The 23,739-nt window shown below is 35.4% G+C and overlaps 1 protein-coding gene across 25 annotated transcripts in view; it reads left to right on the top strand.

Annotated features, from left to right (window-relative positions):
* nrcamb (neuronal cell adhesion molecule b) overlaps positions 1-22,568 on the top strand; it is an 85,725-nt gene extending 63,157 nt beyond the window's left edge. For 6 of the 25 annotated variants that reach the window (XM_083546159.1, XM_083546135.1, XM_083546155.1 and 3 more), the window contains 19 exons: positions 1,412-1,523; positions 3,038-3,204; positions 3,956-4,103; positions 4,780-4,904; positions 5,125-5,154; positions 6,564-6,665; positions 7,694-7,891; positions 8,337-8,407; positions 8,589-8,814; positions 9,320-9,435; positions 10,046-10,262; positions 11,425-11,547; positions 12,222-12,398; positions 13,562-13,627; positions 13,978-14,100; positions 16,659-16,814; positions 17,622-17,753; positions 17,836-17,914; positions 20,220-22,568. In XM_083546159.1, coding sequence (XP_083402285.1) covers positions 1,412-1,523; positions 3,038-3,204; positions 3,956-4,103; positions 4,780-4,904; positions 5,125-5,154; positions 6,564-6,665; positions 7,694-7,891; positions 8,337-8,407; positions 8,589-8,814; positions 9,320-9,435; positions 10,046-10,262; positions 11,425-11,547; positions 12,222-12,398; positions 13,562-13,627; positions 13,978-14,100; positions 16,659-16,814; positions 17,622-17,753; positions 17,836-17,914; positions 20,220-20,454 — 2,603 coding nt within the window. In that variant the 3' untranslated portion in view covers positions 20,455-22,568. The remainder of the gene's footprint in view (positions 1-1,411; positions 1,524-3,037; positions 3,205-3,955; positions 4,104-4,779; positions 4,905-5,124; positions 5,155-6,563; positions 6,666-7,693; positions 7,892-8,336; positions 8,408-8,588; positions 8,815-9,319; positions 9,436-10,045; positions 10,263-11,424; positions 11,548-12,221; positions 12,399-13,561; positions 13,628-13,977; positions 14,101-16,658; positions 16,815-17,621; positions 17,754-17,835; positions 17,915-20,219) is intronic. The other 19 variants (XM_083546154.1, XM_083546141.1, XM_083546157.1 and 16 more) reach the window with 7 other exon arrangements.
* Positions 22,569-23,739: the final 1,171 nt, after the last annotated feature.

Raw genomic sequence — 23,739 nt, 5'->3', positions numbered from 1 at the left:
ATTTTATATTAGTCAATGTGCAGCTTGTATAGCAGTACAGATTTACTGTCCTCGATATTGAAGTTTCATTTCTATAAGTATTGTCTCTTGAGAACATATAATAAAATGGTTGCTGAAATGTGAGGGGTGTACTCACATCTCCTGCTGCTCTTGCTGCATAGTATTATCATTCCCATAATTGGACTGTAAAATCTAATTACTTAACCTACTGTCAGTGAACATTCTTTTGTGGATCCAGTAAAATAAGTAGGAATTGATTTTTTTATTGAGTACAGTTTCACAGGTCAAATTGTCTACTTCCTTGTAATTTAATTGAATTTTTAGAATTGACATTATGTAAATGATGTCATTTAAATACACTGTAGATTCAGCATGGACAACCTAGAATAATTGAAACTCGATACTGATGGTGTTAGTGATCCATTTAGATATAACAATACAAAATCTGTAAGTATAGTGTCTGTTGAAAGTGTGGAAACACCAAGTCTTTTATAGTTTTTGAGAGACAAATTCATGTTTTCCTGTTTTTTTAATGCAACAAACTAAATTTTACTTTGACCAAACAAATATATTTCTATACAGATGTAAAAAAAATAGTTTTCATTGTAATACACTATTGGCATGAATAACAGGACAATTTGTTAATCCAAACATCCAGCTGAAAAACTGTGCTATAAAACTAAAATGTGCTGCTATAAAGCCAAAAATACTTTTCACTAATTGGAGATTTCTTTCTAACTTTGTGATCCAGTTCATCCCAGAGCAGTTCATTAGAATGTAGGACTGGGCAGGACATTCCATAAAAGATAACACTCCAGTCATCTGTTTGCTTTCTAAATAACACTTACAGAACATGTACATAGGCTGCATTATAGATTAAATTTGCATGGCATTGATGTATGGAATGGTAGCCATGTTGGTTCTTTATTCCTTTCACCCGATATAAGTCTGAAACCCTCCCTGCTCCAAAACAAACCCAAACCATTAACCACCTTCATGTTTGACTGTGGGTGTGAAACGGTCTAATCAAATCTTTCCAGTTCTCCAACTTACTGTACAAGTTCTGCTATTTTTAGCTAAAAGTGTCAAATTTGGTCATTGAAAATTTCCTTCTTGTATGTTTTTACTTTTGAATGTTTTTTTGTTGCATATAAACAAAAGGAACATGCATGTGTCTCAAAGACAAGGGTTTTTTTTCAAACTTTTGACTGGCTTTGTACATTAAACATGGCTTTCACTTTTGTGACCGTTAACTAAAATGAGCAAAACGAGTAAAAGAAAAGAAAAAAAGAAACTATGCACAATGCAGAAATGAATTGTTTAATTTGAGATATTGAGTCATTATTTCTCACAGCATGTGTTAAAATCATATATTATTCTCACCATATATACTTTGCTATCATTGTTACAGCCGAGCCTCCCAGAGTGCTTACTCCCAATAAAAAGGTTTACCAGGTCATCATGAACAAGCCTGCTCTTTTGGACTGTGCATTTTTTGGCTCGCCTATTCCCACAGTAACATGGTATGTGTGTATCTATGGATTTTTGTGCATCTGTACTAACAAGTATTTGCATGTCCTTAGCAGCCCTGCTATGGCTTTAGATTTACAACCCACTTTTTTCTGATGTTTCTGCATGTTTAAAAATGTAGGACCTAACTTAGGTGTGCTCACAACAACTTTGTCACAACTGCTTATTTAGAGCCTGAGCAGTTCCTGAATTTACAGGAACTCATGGATTTTTTTTTTATGTTTTAATGCATCATTATATTGGAAACACTTATTTTTTTTTATTTTAATTTTTTCGCTGCTAACAGTACTAATAATTTTTTTTAAGACTTTTACCATTTAAAGTCTTAGCTGAAAAAGATTCCAGAAAGGTCTTTGAGGCAGATAATTGAAAATCTTATGATCAAACTCTGCTTGGAACTTTTTTGTATTTCACTACTTGATCTATGGGTTGCATGCGATACAGTTTCATACAGAATTTATCGCACACATTTCAGTTAAAAGTATTATTTTTCTAAGAAATAACTGCTTTTCGGCAACATGTTTCTATCATTGACAATCACAAGTCTTTTTTTGGATTGTATTCATTATAGTCTTATTTAATTACAGTATAATAACATTTTTAGGCCTCATTTCACTTTAATGCAGAGACTACGTCAGCACATTTCTAATGTCTTCTGCCAACAACTTTAATATTTGCTTGCTGCTATGATGTGCAGAAACCACATGCACACTGTTATCCTTCAACTGAAAACAGATTATTCCAATATTTTATTAATTGTCAGAAGTTTTCCTTCTTTGTTGTAGTGTGAAATACCAGCTTTCACCTTTCCGCATTAGCTTTCATTCATGTAATGTAACCACCCCATCTTATTATTGGTTCTTGTCTTTACCTGTCTGTTCATTCACAGGTGTCGCCACTGTTGTGTTTAAGTCACGTCTTTATATACACCCCGTGTTTCCGTTTTGCAACTGCAAACTATTGTGTAAAATTTTGCCCTTTAGCCATATGCATTTTTAGGCTTCATTTTTGTTGTTGTTTTCTAATTGCCCGACCTGTGAATGTTGTTTTTTACTGATTTAGATTACATTCTGGTTTTGCTTTAGATATTTCTATTAAATAAACTGTTCCTTTTTATGCACTTGCATCAGATAATTGCTGTCCATTATTATTAGGTCCTCTGCTTTGAATTTGAAACGGTTAAATCATTCAAAAGTTTCTACATTCTTAGTGTTATTTCTTAAATGTATTTTAACAATTTTAAAGTAATAAACAGAGCATTTATTTTAAAATTTTATTGTAAAATGTTTTTTAAATACAATGCATGTTTGTCCTCCAGCTCACAGTAGCGAGGCTTCATGACTTTTCTTTATTATGTCAGAGTTTAAATGGATATTGATTGGTCGGGGTATGTTTGGTAGGTAGCATCTAGGTTCGCCCTGAATGATGATTGGCTTGCAGGCGGAACTTAATAAAAAGATGAAGTGCGTTGTAAATTGATGGCAATGTGGATGTTTTCTCTCCACAGGTTTAAGGACAGCCATTCCAGTGTTTTGACCGGAGACCCATATGTAATCCATGAAAACGGAACTCTTGAGATCTCCGTGGCACAGTCACTAAACAGTGGCAAATACACCTGCATTGCCACAAACTCCCTTGGGAGGTCGGAGAATCACGTATACCTGGAGGTCAAAGGTAAGTGTTGTAGACATTGAAAAAGCAATAATTGTCGGAAATTTGATATAGTGATGAGGTAGTAATAGGCACATATTGCTAATGCATAACCTTGCTGCCTTGCTTGATGCCAATTTCCATGTAAATGTTTAATGCCCTCTAACCTCTTATTAGGCATTAGGCCAAAAGGTTTGGCCCTTAGCTTGCACATTGTCCATTTTCCTAATGAAGGTAAATGATGCTAAGTGCTTTTCCAAAGAGCAAAACAGGAAACTGATATTTTACTGTACATGTCCATTAAGTCTGAAGAACTTTCTCCACTCTCATCGGCTTGCAGACACCACGGCACTGGTTCTTCAGCTGAGAGTTTGTAGGTGTAAGACTATGTATATTAAAATGATGTATTTCGGTAAAACTCATATACCCATTTTTGCTCTAAATGAAGATCTTTATATCTATTGTGTGGGTGATTTTACATATTTATGAGCATCCATAATCAAAATGTAACAGAGTTCACAATCCTTCTGGCTCCGTTAGATTTTTATTGATTATAACCTTGACCTCTTACTCTTTGACTTGCATTATTAAGTTGTATAATTACTTTCCTTTCCTAAACGAAATGTTCAAGAGGAAAAAAATCATAGTAATTACTGAATAATTGGATTGTAAGATGAATAACCGAATAATTAGTCGGTACTTAAAAGATTAAACTTTGTCCCCAATTATTATAAATCTGGTCTTTGCCGACACGTTACTCTGTTCGTGTGCCCAGAACCAACACGGATCCTGATGCAGCCTGATTACAAAGTCGTTCAGACAAACCAAGAGGTATCATTCGAGTGCAAAGTGAAGCATGACCCATCCCTCATTCCCACCATGACCTGGCTTAAAGACAACGAAGAGCTTCCTGATGATGAGAGGTATTTATCTTTAATGATGATTATCATACTAATTGAGCACTCTAAATCATTTATTCATATTTCTGCACTGCAAATTGGCCAGATTTGTTGATTCCTTTTCCACATCTAGGACGATGTGGTATCACTGATATGGTGACAATCCTCAAGAATACACAGTCTTAAAGATTGTGTTTCAATTGTGCTTTAGATCAGGTTTTATCACACCACCCTGGTGTTTAATATACATAAAATGGATAAATGCACACACTGTGGTTACACGTTACATAATTGTCTGTGCATAAACATTATAATCGTGTTTAGTTTTGTCTTTTCTTTTTTTTTTTTAACAGATGTCTTGCTCTTTCTGAATGCATACATATTTATTGAGCATGCAGATGATTAAAATTTTAATGTTTTATATTGCCAGTAATGAAAGCATCTCATGGTTCCCTCCTTTAGCATCTAGCAATCTTAATGCTTTGTGATACAAAGTTTAGAGTATTTATTAAAAAAAGCCTATGAGGCTTTTCTCATTCACTCTACCGCAACGTTTATTAGTTTTTACCACACTGTCTAATGGGTCGTTACAGCGTGCCTTTTGGGAGTGGGTTAATTAGCGGGTCAAATTAAATCCATGGTATTTTGTCCTGCTAGCTCACTCTGGATGCCCATGACATTTTATTCTAATTGCTTTCAGATTTGTCGTGGGCTCAGACAGCCTTACCATCCGTGAAGTGACGGAGAACGATGAAGGGACCTACACCTGCGTCATGAATACCACTTTAGACCAAGACTCAGCCAGTGCCCAACTCACTGTTGTCGGTAATGATACGTTATCATCTTCCTTGAGTAGAAAAAGTGGTATAGAGCTTGTGTATAGTAAAAACACACAAGATACAAAATAAATCTCGCATGCAAAGGATCAATGTTGCCGCACCTGCGTTTAGATGTGATTTATTATTCTAAGCAAAAAAAAGCCCTGAAATTCTTTTGTGTATGCTAATCGCTCACTCCTAACTCACTCCCACTATGCGAATCTCAGAGGCCACACCCACTCCGGCGGTTTTATACGGTAAAAACAGCCACACACCCGTCATTTTACTTCCCATACTTCCTTGGGTTGGTGTATGTGTGTGTGGAGGGTGCAGTCAACCATATTGAGCTTTATTTCATAATGTTTGCATAAATGTTTGTGTTTGAAGCTTTATTATGGCCATGCTCCCATTGTTTATTTATAGTTTATTTTATTTTATTGTGTAAGATATTTTTTATATACATATTTATATTTATTTATAATTTTTACACCTGTTTTATTTTAATTACTTATGGGGCAGTATATTTTGAGGAAGAAACCCTAAACCAACACCATGAATAAATATATATATATATATATATATATATATATATATATATATATATATATATATATATATATATATATATATATATATATATATATTAATTATATACAGTGCAACCTCGATACTCGCAGGGGTTACGTTTTATGACCCGTCGCGTATAACAAAAATACGTGAGGTTTTGACTGTAAACAACAAAAATTGTGTTGTCATAAATGTTTCATTTACTACAATAATAATTTTTCAAACATTTTTATATAATCTATTAGTACAAACTAAATGCTACTCCGAACTTTCAAACCACTCGAGTATTGAGGTTCCACTGTACATATTTATATATATATATATATATATATATATATATATATATATATATATATATATATATATATATATATATATATATTTTTTTTTTTTTTTATTTTATTTTATTTTTTATTTTTTTTTTGTATGCTGCTATTTTATTGTGTGTTTTAAATGACTGGACGGCTACACAAAACCTATACTGACAAGTTTAATGTAACTGCTGAAGATGTACTCAGTGCTTCATGTGGGTTAGTTTAGTCACATTACTCATTTTCCGATTTTTTGACTTGTGATCATAAGTATTAATAAATTTTACAGAAATGGCCTGCTATGTAGTTAATATATAGAATCTGTCAAATTAGTTTTCATATGATTCTCTTGGTGGTGAGTGGTACAACATAACTACTGTATGTTTATGTAGAAAATTATTACACCACCGTAATCCATCAGTAACACTGAATACATCATCAGTATAATATTGTAGTTGTCATTTAAATGTAGCCTTATATATATTACAGACACTTAATATAAAGTCATTACTTTGCTTGCAATGTGTAAGTTTTTCACTTATTACTTATGCATGACTATTTTGCATGCGTTTCTTTTCTTTATGCATTTTTAGCACTTGTACATGAATACAAATTTTGACCAATTTGACCAATTTTTAAGTTGTTGCATTATGCCTGGACTTACATGCTTTGGCATTAGAGTACCCTACAAGTGTGTAATGCTACATTACTGTAGCATTACAGTCTTGCTCAGAAGTGCTATATTCATCAGCTGCTATATTTAAAATTGGTTCTTTATCCATCTGCAGAACAACCAGACCCTCCTACAGACCTGGAGTTAACAGACCTAGGTTTACGGAGCGTCCAGCTCACCTGGATCCCTGGAGACGAGCACAACAGTCCAATCAAGAGTATGTGCCATTTCCTTTTTAATATTTTCTAGATAAAAATGCTTTTGCATAGTAAAGATTTTTTTATTCATCACACTTCTGTCGTTTGCTACCCATAGATTTATAGCTTGTCATATACTGTATGTGTTATGTAATTCTGAACAACGCACGGGTGTACATGTGCGTGTATCAGCAATTAATTAAATAAATAAATTATATCAAAGTCACATTATTTATTCATTTGGGGAAGCATTTTCATGGTTTTTCAAAAAGAGAGTATGTAACAGAAAAAGAAAGGGCCAAAACCTGACTGTCTTGCCAGACTTTAGCCACAGAGAAATCCAAAAGAATTTCCAAGAATGCAGTACAAGTTAGGTTTGTCTCGGAGCTAGCCCCGATTCCCAGAGTCTCATCCCACTCATTCGTGTTCAACCTTTTCTGTACAGATCCGGAAGTATCAGTCACACAGACTCGTATGAAAGATATCCCAATTTAATGACCGAGAGAATACATATATCGACCTTTGTGATAACTATGAGACTATTGCGTTACATAAATAAGAAAATAAGGAGAAGAAGTCACACAAAAAAAACTATGTAAATTACACCTGAAAGAATAAATGAATAATTGAGTTGGAATATTACCTAAAAATACATATATTAAATCACAATTACTATTATTAGATAAAAGCAAAAGTAACAAAGTGCTTATAGTTTACAGATTATCAGAATCAGGTTTATTGGTTCCAGCTGTTGATGACTCTCAAAAGTACTGACATAAATAACACTATACATTTAGCTTAGACTGTACAAGACAAGACGAGGTAATCAGTAATGTACATAAAGTGTGAGAGTGCATGGTAGAGCATATAGCAGTATTGTGCAGCACATAATAGAAAGATAAAATAATTACTAAATAAAAGAATGTCACTGTAAATCATTCGCTCGTCTTGCTGTTGAAGGAAGAGCATCTGAAAATATGTAAAGGATCACATCTGTGGTCTTTGGTTTAATATCATTTTTAAAGTATGTCGTCTTTTGTTATTTCAGAATTCCTCATTCAGTATGAAGATTCACTTCACGACAGTGGCATCTGGCATAACCTGACTGAGGTGCCTGGCACCAAAACCACAGCTCACCTGAAGCTGTCCCCATATGTACACTACAGGTTTAGAGTCATGGCTCTCAATGATGTTGGTTACAGCCAGCCAAGCCAACCTTCCCTCCCATATAAAACAAACCCTGCAGGTAAGTTTTGAGTGGTCTGAACAACAAATTATTGTTTAATAAATGAGCAAGAATTAAACATATACCGAGAATCTGTCCCAACCATTAATCCTGGTTCCAATCATCGAATCAAGATATGTGTTATTTTTTATTTATTTTTTTTTACATAAAATATTTTAATATCTAATTTTTTTATATCTAATTTTTCCCTCCAAATATTCACTGCAGCAAAAGTAAATGAGTAAATTCTGGCACAGAACTCTAAGACTCTAATGAGTAAATTTGCTTTATTCTCACTAATCTTATGACTAAAAATTTGATATTAATGACATTAAAAGCTCAATATTTTACCATTTTGGGTTTTTAGACTATTTTCTCACTGGGTCTGGACTGATAAATCTGTGCCATCTTCAAAGACATGTGTTTCAAATATAATTGACTACCTCTGTGTGTCTTTTTGTTTCAGCTCCTGATGAGAATCCCAGTGAAGTCGAGGCCATGGGCACAGCACATGATAATTTAGTCATATCATGGAAGGTAACAATAAATGACTTACTTAAATACTCACAAGCTGTAGAGATTAGGACAATTTTACTGCAAAGTATATAGATTATTGTGACTATGTATTTATAAAACTAAAGCAATTAATGTTGCTTGTGTAAGCATCAACTAAGCTCTAAGCTAAACCAATTGAGGAATTTTAAACCTTCTTTTAAAGCCACTGATGGGACTTCAGTCAAATGGTCCTGGCTTGAAGTACATAGTCATGTGGAGACAAAAGGACCTGGACAGCAAGTGGTCCTCTGTCACCGTGGCCAACGTATCAAAGTTTGTGGTGTCTGGGACTCACACTTTTATGCCATATGAGGTGAAAGTTCAAGCAATGAATGAATACGGCCATGGACCAAAACCAGGAGTCGTCACTGGTTACTCAGGAGAGGATTGTAAGTAACAAATGTTTTGTATGTGAGATACACGTTTGTGTATTTGCAGTCGGTTTGAAGGCCATAATAGTAATCCTTTGTTACATTAACAAACTGACTTGCAACCATTCCATTTCAGCAAACGTATGCAGCACAGAGCAACAAATTCCTTGTTAATTAACCAGTTTATCCATTGCTCACAATTTTAGTTTCCATCTGCAGTTAGTTCTCGTTTAATTCTTGATATGCAAAAATGTAAGAAAATCATCTTGACGTATAAAACCGAAGTAAATTGCAAAGTATAATAAGCGTGAAAGGAAGTACAGAGATTGGTAATGCATCTGAAGAAGAGAACATAGATAATATTTACCTTGATTTGTTAACCAAAAAAATTTAAAAATTCAAATGCTGGACAGTATTTATATGAATATAAATGGGAACAGTTGCATGACGGGTGACTTGTTGCTTGCCAATTTGAACGTGAGGTAAGCACGTTCCAATCATATTTCTTGGATTTATCTCACAGTTCCAGCAGCAGCTCCGAGAAATGTGCGTGTTCAGGTGCAGAACAGCACTCTGGCAGAAGTGCACTGGGATCCAGTGCCACCAGTATCAGTGCGTGGAAGACTGCAAGGCTATAGGGTATGTTTTTTTATTGATTGTTAATGCATTTAGTGAAATCTGATGTCAATTAAATTATGATGTCTATAGAGATAGATTACAAATTTTCCCTCTTGTGTTTTAAAAATGAATAGAATTTTCTTTGAGAAGGCTCTGCTTATTTTATATACCAATGTGCAGTTGTAAAGACTATAAACTAATAATGAATAATGCAATTCGTAATGTCCACTAAGAATAAAGATCTGTGACCAAAAAGAAATATTGATGCACGTTCAAATCCCAGTGTTTCATATTCATCTTTTTTTCTTTTTTTTTTTTTTTTTTTATACAAAGGCAGCACATCATTACTTTAGCTTGCAGTCTTTGTAGTGCTCCCATTTCATATTCTCTTTGCAATGGGAAATAAATAGGATTGTCTCAATATGTGGAACTTTTAGTGTGAATCTATTCCTTTGAGACCGGCTGGCATCCATAACCACATTGTAGTCTAGACTATGATCTGCACAGAAAAATGCTTCACCGGCGAATGTTTTTCCCAAATTTCCTTCAAGCCATGATGTTCACTTGTAGTCGGTGTGGTCGCAGCTGTGCTGACAAAAATATTTAACACGTGGCCCATTCTTCACCACAGGTGTATTATTGGAAAGAAAGAAGCCTGCACAAGCACAATACCCATGTTCACACTCATCACACAGAGCAGCAAACACTGACCTTCAGCGAGAGCAGGAACCACTGCAAGCTTCCCGCTCTGCAGCCTTACAGCGTCTACACACTCCACATTAAAGTTTTTAACGGTCGGGGAGAAGGGCCTGCCAGTGAGAACCAACTGTTTGAAACTCCAGAGGGAGGTAAGAATACCAATTATGTATTTTTGAAACATTTTTGATGGTTTTGTACAAAAACAGGTCAACTGATTAAATGAAAACAAAACAACGAGTGATAAATTAGGAACGTCTTCAGTCTTAAAATTGCTAATTATCAAAACACTTTGCGTAAAATGTGTTAAAAGCATCGGGAATAAAATCCCTGTTTGTGACACCACAGAAACTAATGTCAGACACATTCTGGACATTGTGGTAGCGATAGGAATTAATGAGATCATCTTTTTTTTTTTTTTTGCAGATTAAACACAATGCTACCTCAAGACAGCTGAATAATTAGATAGACTTGGTATAGAGATTTAGTTTTATTGTTATCAGTAATGCACATTCAATATTTTCTTTGGAAGCAACAAGGATGGTACATTGCAGATAAAAAATAGAATCTACAGTGCCTTCACTGTAGCTTTGAAGGCAGAAAATGAAGAGAATGTGCAACCTAAATTCACGCAGCCACAGTTACATTTGGACATCACTTTACTTATCCCTGTTTTTCATATTTGAACTGATTAGTTAAACAAGTAAAAAAGATTTTTTGCACTAAAGAAATGCAGTTGTGTTTTACGATCTTAAGCAGTGGTACCGGGCAGAACAGACAAAAATACATAACTTATCTGATTCTGAGCGATGTTTTATTTTGGAAAATTACCGGATTCTCTCCACCACATCTGTCTATGACTCACTCTTGATGCATGTCAAGATGCCTCAGTCACATGTCTTACCTCCATCCACTACCTTCTTAAAGGGGCTGCTCCGGCCGCTAACACATAATACATTACCTCTAAATTGAAACCCCCAAGCGAGCAAAATGAACAAAAAACTACACAGTGTATTCACGTTTATTATTATGTTTAGAAAATACCAGATTTTATGCCGGTCGTATCATTTTTTGGTTGTTGTTGTATTTATCCGACACTTCTTAAAGGCAGGTCCGTGAAAAAAAATTTGTCTGACATTAAACCGGTCCGTGGCGCAAAAAAGTTTGGGGACCGCTGATCTAAAGCACCGTTTGTTGTTAGGACATCTTGCACGAGTGCAACATCATGAGTGCTGAATAGATTAAACTGTTTTGTAACCGAATAACCATTTATTTAGATGTATTCATGGAACCTGCTTGAATTTTCTGTCCCAGTTCCTAGTAGACCAGCGTTCCTCAAGGTCATTAACAGTAATCTAGACACCCTGACTCTGGAGTGGGGTCCACCCCGTGAGAGAAATGGACGTCTCCAAGGATACACCCTTAAATATCAGTCAGGTGAGTGTTCAAGTAATTAATCGCAGTTCTAGTTCATTGTGTCACAATGGGTCAGGAGAACTGTGCATGTGAGACTAATGTAGATCCTTATGCACTGAATTAGCAGGAAGTTATTTGGTATTCTAAGTAGCCACATCTTTTGACACGATGATTATTCTTGAATATAAAATGTTGTGTGTGCAAATATATATATATATATATATATATATATATATATATATATATATATATATATATATATATATATATATATCATTAAATTATTATTTTTTTTTTTTCTGTTATTAATGGAATCTCTCTTAGGTTGTACTACAAATATAAAACGGATTATAATAAATTATAATACTTGCCTTGAAATTTTCTATTTTTAATTTAGGGATTGGTTAAGGCCAGTTGCTAACAATGTATTTTTGTGTGTTTTATGATGTCATGATATAGGTCTTAAATTTCATTCTTAATGGTCTTTGAAGGGTCTTTAGGAGTTAAAAATTTTACTTTGTGAAACCCTGTATGTGTGTGTGTGTGTGTGTGTGTGTGTGTGTGTGTGTGTGTGTGTGTGTGTGTGTGTGTGTGTATATATATATTATTTTTTTTTTTTTATTATTTATATTTGTGTGTTTAACCTAAAATCACATCACACTTCTTTCCTTTCCTTGCCAATTCCACCCCTCTAGTTAATGACACCAATGAGCTTGGCCAGTTAGAGGAATTAACTGTGCCTGCCAATGAGACTAGCATCACTCTGCACGATCTTAAGTACAGCACACGCTACAAGTTTTATTTCAGTGCCCAAACACGTACTGGATCAGGTCCAATCCTTACTGAGGAGTTTGCAACATTAATGGATGCTGGTAAGTTACATTTACTATTGCATTGATGAGTATGATCAACCTGTTGCATGTGCTTTGCAAAGAAATCCTTTAAACCAGTTATGAATAAGAATTATATCGTAATTTTGTGAATGCAGATGCTGTTTTGATTTAGCGCAGCAAATTTGGAACTTAGATTGGTACCATAGTTTGTGCCAAATTATGGTTGTATTAATATAAACAGTACAAATTCTCTACACTATTTTAGGTCAAACTGACTGTCATTTGTTTGTTTAATGAGTTTCTGTTTGCTGGCAGCATAGGTTCTATCACTTTTGCATGTGTTGTCAAAGACAAACAAAACCGTGTTTGATCAAGGAATAAAGAATTACCAATTCAGTCTTATTCACCTTGGTTGCCTGAATGTTATCCTACCCTTATGTTTTCCCTGCACACCAATCCCACTGCAGGTTTTTATCCCCGCTGTCTGCCCTGGGATTTAGTTCTGGCATCTAACACATTCCCTCAGTGTGTAAATCTGAAGAGGAATACTGAATAATCAGCCGACAGAGGCCTGAATTTCACTATATACATCTAAAATTCCACACGAGCATCATTTCAACCCAACGAGACTATGACCAGCTGTATTCTTTTATATCCTGGCCACATTACATACATATTCTTTTCAGTTGCTCAGCACTTAGATGTTTAAAAAAATGTGATGGTGGTGGTAGGGTTGTGTGTTTTTTTTAGTGATAAAGTTGTAAAGCAGATCCCTGTTTCAGCCCTAGCTGTATAGTACATGGATTGAACTGTTCAGGGAGTTGGTGTTGTTCTCTGAGCAGGTGCATGTTTTCATAGAGCCCTTATTTCACTATTTGATATCTTTTACGTATTTGTGAAATAAGCAAACTTACTTTCTTTCCAACTTCCTTGCAAATGATCTCCTCTACCTCCTACCCTGCCTAATGCTTAGTCTTGCCAGCTTATTTGGCATGCATGTGGTCCCTGGCCTTATCTTGCCTCTGCTTTGACTGTAAACTGTTTGCTCTATATCTCTGCGTGTGTGTTTTCCTGTGTGTGTGTGTGTGTGTGTATGTGTGTGTGTGTGTGTGTGTGTGTGTGTGTGTGTGTGTGTGTGTGTGTGTGTGTGTGTGTGTACGTGTGTGCGTGTGGTGTTTTATACCCTTTTACATTTCTTCTAGGGATTCCAGCTTCTCCCCAACCAGTCTTCCCAACCTCCCAGTCTCTACACCCCCCTCTTCACAAGGGTATATTTGATATAGAGGCACCTCTAGCTGCTAACACGTCTAACCTAAACCCTGGGGCATGTGACCTTACTGACATTCATTTTTCTTACTAAGTTTGTTTGAAAAACAAGTTGTACATTTTTTGAGGTACAGCAGCATTGGAATGATAACTTCCAGTTGTGTGCGTTCACGTAAAAAAACATTTTAGAGCGCAAAGCTCCAAGTCAGTGCTTATCACTTTGACTCTAGTAGCTCTGAAGCGAGTAATGTATGCAAGCTTTAAAGTGACAAAATAATTACAGCTATTCAGAGGGTCCTGTTTATAGTCCCTGCAGAGGGACCTCACTCTTTTCTCTTTCCTGTGTGCCTAGCTCGTCCTGCGCCTCCAGTGTTTGGGAACGTTAGCTCATCTGTGGGCGAGGATGGAGCGCTAATCAGTTGGGAGTACTGGGGACCAGAAAAACACGTTTATGTTGAATATATTGTAGTGAACAGTAAGACATGTTTCTGACTTTAAATGCTATAGAATCAGAAAGTAGGTTGGCAGGGACTCCTGGGCAGAATGTAGATGTTCTATTCTATTCTATTCTATTCTATTCTATTCTATTCTATTCTATTCTTTATTTCCTTTCTGCAGTTTCCTATTTTTGTAGTACAAACCTGATTCCAAAAAAGTTGGGACACTGTACAAATTGTAAATTAAAACATAACGCATTGATGTCAAAGTTTCAAATTTTAATATTTTATTCGGAATAAAACATAGATGACATATCAAATGTTTAAACTGAGAAAATTTATCATTTTAAGGAAAAATATGTATTTTCATGGCATCAACACATTTAAAAAAAGTTGGAACAAGGTCATGTTTACCACTGTGTGGCATCCCCTTTTCTTTTTATAACAGTCTGCAAATGTCTGGGGACTGAGGAGACAAGATGCTCAAGTTTAGGAATAGGAATGTTGTCCCATTCTTGTCTAATACAAGCTTCTAGTTGCTCAACTGTCTTAGGTTTTCTTTGTTGCATCTTCCTCTTTATGATGCACCAAATGTTTTCTATGGGTGAAAGATCTGGACTGCAGGCTGCCCATTTCAGTACCCGGATGCTTCTTCTACGCAGCCATTATGTTGTAATTGATGCAGTATGTGGTCCGGCATTGTCATGTTAAAAAAAGCAAGGTCTTCTCTCAAAGAGATGATGTCTGGATTGGAGCATATGTTGTTCTAGAACTTGGATATACCTTTCAGCATTGATGTTGCCTTTCCAGATGTGTAAGCTGCCCATGCCACACGCACTCATGCAACCCCATGTCATCAGAGATGCAGGCTTCTAAACTGAGTGCTGATAACAACTTGGGTTGTCCTTGTCCTCTTTAGTTCGGATGACATGGCGTCCCAGTTTTCCAAAAAGAACTTTAAATCTTGATTCGTCTGACCACAGAACAGTTTTCGACTATTAACAGCCCATGTTGTGATTTCCATTATAGTAGCATTTCTGAATGTGATGCAGTGCCGTCTAAGAGCCTGAAGATCACGGGCATCCAGTATGGTTTTCCAGCCTTGACCCTCACGCACAGAGATTGTTCCAGATTCTCTGAATCTTTGGATGATATTATGCACTGTAGATGATGATAACTTCAATCTCTTTGCAATTTTTCTCTAAGAAAATCCTTTCTGATATTGCCCCACTATTTTTCGCCGCAGCATTGGGGGAATTGGTGATCCTCTGCCCATCTTGACTTCTGAGAGACACTGCCACTCGGAGAGGCTCTTTTTATACCCAATCATGTTGCCAATTGACCTAATAAGTTGCAAATTGGTCCTCCAGCTGTTCCTTATATGTACATTTAACTTTTCTGGCCTCTTATTGCTACCTGTCCCAACTTTTTTGTTATGTGTAGCTCTCATGAAATCCAAAATGAGCCAATATTTGGCATGACATTTCAAAATTATCTCACTTTTAACATTTGATATGTTATCTATATTCTAGTGTGAATATAATATAAGTTTATGAGATTTGTAAATTATTGTATTCACAATTTGTACAGTGTCCCAACTTTTTTGGAATTGGTTTGTATATCATTTGTAAGTCTTTAAAAAAAAAAAAAAGTTTTTTTTTCTCTTTTCTTCTTGTTCTATTTTATACTATTCTCGTCTGCTTTATTTCATTATGTTGTATTTATTTTGATTTGTTCTATTCTCATCTATTTTCTTCTTTTTACTTGTATTGTATTTAGTTTATATTTATTCTATTTTGTCCTCTTTGTGTCTGCTTTATTCTATTCTAATCTATTCTGTCTCATTTTTTGTTCTTTTTCTCTTCTTTTCTACAGTATTGTACACTTCTTAGCTTGATCCTAGTTGTAAAAGCTGTAAAGATATACATCTAAGAAAGATGTAACAGCTGAATTATTTTACTTTTATCCTGTAGTTAGAATGTCCTGTAGATAAAATATTTTAAGGGGGAAAAAAATATATATATACATACATACATACATACATACATACATACATACATACATACATACATACATACATATACTACATACATACATACATACATACATACATACATACATACATACATACATACATATACTACATACATACAAACATACATACATACATACATACATACATACATACATATACTACATACATACATACATACATACATACAAACATACAAACATACATACATACACTCATTTATTGGATTCTGTAACTTTTTAACAATAACTTATCTTGATGCAAAAACAGATTAATACAACATTCTAAGTTCATTTTCATTTTCATTTTATAATATCAGTTAGCTAACTTTCTAGCTAGCTTACTTATACTTAGCTAGCTTTCAATAAGTTAAATCCACTCCATACTAATGTATAAACACTGTCATTGATATTTCATCAAGTTGAATAAACTATGCCATGTCTGACTGATCGACAGATGTAGAGATTGTAGTAAACTCACCCACTGCATGACACATGTAGAATGTAGTTCTTTGCAACACTACAGTGTGGGTTTGATATGTCCCTCTTACTGGAACTCCCTCAGGCGATGAAGACTGGCAAAAAGAGATGGTAAATGGATCACAGTCCCATGTGCTTAAGGGTTTAAAGGAAGGGCTGGCATACAAAGTGCGTGTGGTTGCGCAAAGCCACACCGACCAAACAGTCCACCGTTCTGAGGAGCTGGTGGTTACGGTACCAGGTGAGGCCCCTATTTGGCCTTAACCCCATGACTTCATTGAAATATAGTTGATTGGTTGCAGACCTGCATGGGTTTTTTCATCGTGCCTCACATTTATGATTCATATGAAGTATCGATAGTTCTGTAGCATGGTCAGTTGTTTACAGGGCATGTAATAAAATAAAAAATAAAAAACAGCAATTTATGTTTATTCATCAAATGAGCTGTGTTTTCTCCCCTGCATGATTTGCCTTCTACATTATTATAATGTTTTAAACATGTCCCTGACTTGTGTGTGACTTGTCTGTAGTCCTTGTTGCATTCCATTTGACATTCTTTTGGTGTCATAATGTCTGATTAGAAATACATTATAAAATGCATACCGTTTTTTTTTTTTTCATTACATATATCAGTAATTTTTTTGCGATTACAACTGCTTTTGTATGGAATACATTCACTCTTATGCTACGTTCACGCATGCAGCTATTTCATCTGAACTATGAATTGCATTTTGCAGTGTGCAATGCAACTAGCATTTCACGAATCAGGAAACAGATCACGTGCGCTCTACTGCCTTTACAGACATTTGTGGTCGCTTTTTTATTTCTTAGCTGAGCACGGCCACATCTAGTCCGCTCATTTGAACAGTCAAAAATGAACTGGCTGGCACGTATGTGTGAACGTGGCAGATTTCCTTGTGTTTTCTCTTTTTTCCTCCCACAACCAATTGACGACAATAGAGGATCAGCAAATTCATATCTATGTGTTATAAAGACTTAATGCTATCTTTTGTGGCTAACTGTTACTGCTTCATGTTCAACTTCCCAGCTGTGGCCAGTAGGCAGGTGGATATCGCTACCCAGGGCTGGTTTATTGGCCTCATGTGTGCCATTGCCCTGCTTATCCTGGTCCTCCTTATTGCCTGCTTTATCAGGAGGAACAAAGGGGGCAAATACCCAGGTGAGACAGAGTCACCAGAAATCACTTTTGATACCATATTCCTGCCTGTAGGAGTGTACTAACATGGTACTTGTTTTGCTAGTGAAAGAGAAGGAGGATGCACACACTGACCCTGAGGTCCAGCCAATGAAGGATGATGATATTATTTTTGGAGAGTACAGGTGAGAGAACAGTGAGAAGGCCTCTGAGGAGTCTTTTCCTTATTCCTATATCTTCACAGCCCTCTGGAGAAAGTCTTTTCCCCACAACAACTATTGAACTATTACTCCTGCTTCACCAACACAGGACACAGGACTACAACTAGCAGGAAGGCTTTATGTGTGGAGTTAAAGCTCAGCTGTTGCTCTGTTTTATTTCTGTGGTAATGGTTTCCTATACACTCTGTATTTGATGGTATGACACTCAATATTCAGGACATTAGATCAGGTACTCTCATTTAAGTCTTTTAAGCTTCACTTTATCTATGTCGAAGCAGGATACTGTTAAAATGTGTGGGTTTTTTTGGGTTTTTTTAGTTCTAGTCAGAGCTTTATTTGCCTCTTAGGTTTGAATTCGTTCAAATCATTTGGTTGAATAATTATGCAAGCACATTTGTAATATGAAATATAAATATTTTAGGATGCATATCGCATTCTTCTATTAGTACTGAAAGCAATCCTCATGTGATGCTAGCTATTAAAATCAATTGTTAGCTGCTCAAGTCACATATAAGCTATAAGATTCAAGCACTTTACTTTATGAATATTGCAACTTTTTTTTGTACTTTATTTGTTTTTGCTTTCAATTTTTTTTTATTTAATACCTAATTCCTGAAAGCTTAACTATATACACAATATTAAATAATTATCTATTTTACTCTATGCATGGCTGTTCATAAAATTGCATTTAAAGAGCATTATGAATTGATGAAGTGACATGCCAAATCCCCAGGATGTGACAGTATATAGCATGCAGAATTAGTTAGCCTTAGATTTTTGCTAATTTAAGACTGTTGAGCTTGGAATATTAATGATGTGAGGGTTTTTCTTTTTTTAAATGAGACTGTGAAGCATTCCTCCTATCTCATGCTGCTTGTGGTTACGCTATAGCTTGCTAATTTCCTGCAATCAAGATTATGCCACTACGGCAAAACGCTTTATTTTCAAGCTCTGGTCTAACAATACAATGAATTATCAGCAGTATGGAGACACTGTTAATATTTGCTCCAATAATCAGCATTCTGCCTTGATTCTGTGTTTGTCAGTATGGGGAAAGGTAAGAAAGATAGTGTGATACTTTCATGTGCAGAGCTGATTGAGCTTATAACTGCCACTGGGAGAAAAGAAAAACCCTTTCTGTGCCATTTTCAGATTACATTTTACTGATGCTTCCCAACCATGAAGCTAAATGCTATCATACACTACAGTGCCTGTAGCTGGGTTCAGATGAACTAACAGTAAATGCAAATATTTTCACTACTGCCATACAAACTCAGTAATCCTATAATTCAGATTATTTCATGTTTATGATAGCATTCTTCCGCTTTCTTATGACGAAGGGATACAATTAAATGTATGTCTAATACATGAATTATCATCACGTTTTTTTTTTTATTTAATGGAAATGATTTGTCATGTTTTTCCCCCAGTTATTTATTTATTTTTTTGTTGCTATTTTGAATATGATGTTTGGTTAGCGAATGGTTACACTGGCTGTGGATAGTCTAATGCATTATTTGCAGAGAACGGTATCGTTCCGTATATTTTCAAATTACAGCCGACGTCAGTGTTAGTATACACAGATCTAAGGCATTTATTCCCCAGCATGCTCTGTAAATACCACTGAATGCAAAGCTAGATTTTAGTAATATATATATATATATATATATATATATATATATATATATATATATATATATATATATATATATATATATATATATATATATATAAAAATGTGTTATTGGTTATGTAGATTTAAATGATTAATGATGGATTAGTATGTGGTATCAGGTGTCAATTTTACTGAATTACAGTATTAAGGTCTCAAGTAATATAAGTCAGTGACATTGTAGGATGTTATAGTATTCTTATTTCAGTTGCTTTTTTAGCTAAGTTTGTCTTTTTTTTTGTTTTTTTGGAATGACACAATATTTGTGCCTGTTCTTCTGTAATCAGTTTAGCTTTAAATCAGTTGCTGTGTGTATTGAAATCTTATTTTTTAGCACCTCTGAGTGAAATACATACAAATTTGAATGCGTGTACCAGAACGTACATTGATCAGACGAATATTTGTGTATAACTCCAAAGGAACTAGTCCCAGAGTTTGTCCTACGATGACACTATGTGTGGAATGTCTTGTATTTCTTATACCCAGCATGTTGTTTACATCAGTGTTCCATCTTTTTTGTCATGAAGAGCCAAGCTAATGTCTGTGTGACATCTCTCATTATTCCACCTGTAACACCTGCATGTTATTTTCTCCTAGTGACAATGAGGACCATAAACCGTTAAAAGGGAGCCGCACGCCGTCCAGTGGCACCGTAAAGCGAGACGAAAGTGACGACAGTTTAGTTGACTACGGGGAAGGTGGAGATGTACAGTTCAACGAGGACGGCTCTTTTATTGGCCAGTATAGTGGAAAGACAGAAAGGGACACCGTGCAGGGTCACGAGAGCTCAGAGGCCCCCTCACCTGTAAATGCTATGAACTCTTTTGTTTAAACCCAGGGGAAAGTAGGACTTCCTGAATGCAGATTGTCGGCATGATTACAGCTCCAATTAGTTGCCTGTTTACATGAAAGTGAAGGAAAAATTAGGGAGTTCATTAAGTATTTTTTTTTTTTTTTATTATAAAAAAAAAAAAGAGGATTAAATCAATTTGTCTGGAGAGATACATGTCGAGCAGGGTGACTCTCACAGAATCCACCTGGCATGATGATTGGAACGTAGATGTGGCAATGTTACAACGTCATCACTGTTGCATTTCATTATTGAGACTGATTTGGGTTACACAAGTGAATTTCTTTTCTTTGTAGCTAACATTAAGTGACCTTTCTGGTTACTTCTAAAACTCAGTAAGTCAGTGCTGCATGCATAATATGCTACTATTACTCATAACATACGGTTGCAACTAAAGAGACCTACAGTATATGAAAGAAGTAGCTAATTTATGAGGATAATGTGGTGCTTCTTGGGTATGCCTTGATTATGATTTGAGTATTATATGAGAATTGTACAGATAAAGACATGAACCAGTGGAGACACTGGATTTAAGGCACTGCTATAAGATTATTTGATCAAATGTATACTTATTATGAATCCGTGTCTTTGTTTCGCAAGGCTGAAAGTGTGTGTAAATAGATGTAGAAAGAAAAAAAAAAGACTTTTATCCTGTATAATAGAGGGAATTTGTGCAGAAACCTGATTTGAAAGACTCTAGATAGAACAGCTATATAAAATAAAACACAGATCTATTCCACAGGTGCCATTGTCCCAACACTTTTAAGTTTAATTTGGTTCTATTTTTTTCCCCCTCACGCCTGAGACATTCATGTTACATCTCAACCATATGAGATCCCACCGTCACTCTGTTGACCTGCATGCGAACCCTTGTGGTTCCCATGGCAACTAAAACCATAACGACTCGACTCAAAACTGCTTTTTTTTTTTCTTTCATTTTTATATGCAGTTTCTTCTGTTTGGTAGAATCGGAGCAGTTCCATGCATGTGGCTTTTTCATAACCCAAACTGTATATGGATGTAATAATGGGTGCTGGGTGGCCTTTACAGCATAGTGCCTTTATTCAGAAATGAGCCTCTGGGTCAATTTAACGGACTAATGCATAATAATGGGTAGGCTTTTAGGTGTGGAGAATGAACAAGAAGCTGTTTATATGAATTCGAATCGATGTTTGTGAGGTACCAGAAAGAGGACATGGTTCTCTCCAGTATAATCTGAGCTACACGATAAACACTGTAGGATTTGCTCTTTGCCTCATTCAGTTTCATTACACTGGTTTGGTGTGTAGCACTCAGTGTTTGTGCTTGTGTGTGTGTGAGTGTGTGTGTGTGATTGTGTCTTGTAGGTGGGTAGGTCAGGAGGTGGGCGTGTGCACGTGTGTTTGTATTGTGTGTAAAAACAATGCATTCATATTACTTTGTTATATTTCACTTGTCCATTGTTCAGCGTTAAGACCCTCTCCAGTTGGACGGCTTGTCACGAAATTTGGTTTCAGATAACTTGCATCAAGTTTTAGTTTTAGATGTATGTTGTTGTTTTTTTGGTTTTTTTGGTTTTATGTAGATATATCGTTGAATTTGTAAATAATAAATCTTAAATGGGAAAAATCAAGTACAAATCAAGTCATTGGCGCACTACAGAAATCTGGAGCATGGAGGCTTGGCGAGTGTGTTGTATATTCTGCATTATCTTCCTCTTTCGCTGTGATCACTGTACATTTTTAACACACACAAAATAAAGTGAGGTGTGTCTTTTTACTTATTCAGAAGTGAAAAGCTTTCAATCCAGCAAACTGAATCGCACTGCACATTCCAAGCACAAGTGTAATTTTATGCAAGTGGTGATTCGTCATATTATTGAAATGTTTTTTTTTTTTTTGTTTTTTTTTTACAATTATTATTATTCTAATTATTATTATGTATGTCATTATTCATCACAATCATCTCCATTTCCGATTTCACACAAACATTTTAGTTTCAGAACTTCACTAACAATTTGACGTTTCTTTTTTTTATTTAAGTTTCCCCACTTCAGAGTCCATGAATGAAATTTCAACAACTCTAAATGTAATGAATGAATAAATATTACTATATTACTTTTTTTGTCATCTTGTCTTCATTTTGTTGCGTACGTACAATGAACAAATACGATTTCTGAATTAATATTGCTGTAGAATGTATAGTTTTGTTCTTAATTTTTAATAATTAAGAATAATATTCAATTGTGTGCAGTGACGTGATTATTTAAGGTCATTTGAGACGCCTGTGTTTTAGGGAGACACAGCTTTATTTTTCTGTAATAATTGTCTAATAATAGTCAGAGGTGAAACTGACCTCCCTACAGAAAGCATCCGTGTGTGTGTGTGTGTGTGTGTGTGTGTTCAATCTTTCCACTTTCACCTGCTGTTAAACTCTAAGCTATTTTGAGCAGTAGGTGATTTTTTTGGAAAGAAACAAACCCAAAAACTTGACCGTATTAACATTATAACACACGTTTGCGATTAGGTCAACAACAAAGGAAAGTCAAAGGTCAAGTATGTAGCTAGTGAACCTTGAAGATGTGTTTATTTTTGTTATTGTTGCATTTTCACAGTAATTGAAGCTGAGAGAGCAAGCCTTGGGCCATCTGTCATGTGTTTACAGATCGACTGTGTCAGGAAGCACAGACGTCTGGTGGGTGGCTTTTGGACGCTCTTTAACTGCTTGGCATGCGCTCTATGCCTTCTGTTCCTAAACATGAATAAATGGATCATGGATTAATATATGGATTCGGGATTTCGGAATGCATTTTCTGGGAGGGGGATCACAGCTAACCTGAGCTTTTGCTTAGAAAGCAATGGACATGTTGAGGGATTGAACTCGCTTATTGAAAGCTTTGATCGCTCAAAAATGTGGGCAAACTGCAAAAGAACTGAAGTTCGTGCTTTTTATTGAGTGATTATTTGATTATCTGAAGCATGTACAACATCTCATATCTTTGGAGGGGGAACAATACCCAAGAGGAAAATCTGCATAGTCCTGTAACTATGCAAAGAAAGAAAATTATATTCAGATTGCATTTGCTAATCTCGGGTACTAGCTACACATTACAATACATAACTCTATAAATGGAAACTGCCCATTAAATAATTATAACAAAGACTGCAGATATAAATACTAAAGCTTTAGTTATACAGAACTGCATATGAAGAAGCATGTGACTAGGACTCTGTGGAGCCACATTCTCTAATGCCATCTAGTGTGGGGGTGAGAAAATAAGCAATAAGG

This window comes from Silurus aristotelis, assembly GCF_946808225.1.
Source record: "Silurus aristotelis genome assembly, chromosome: 7".
In the NCBI taxonomy this organism is placed as follows: Eukaryota; Metazoa; Chordata; class Actinopteri; order Siluriformes; family Siluridae; genus Silurus; species Silurus aristotelis.
Note: the sequence above shows the minus strand (reverse complement) of the source record. Positions and strands in the feature narration are given on the sequence as shown.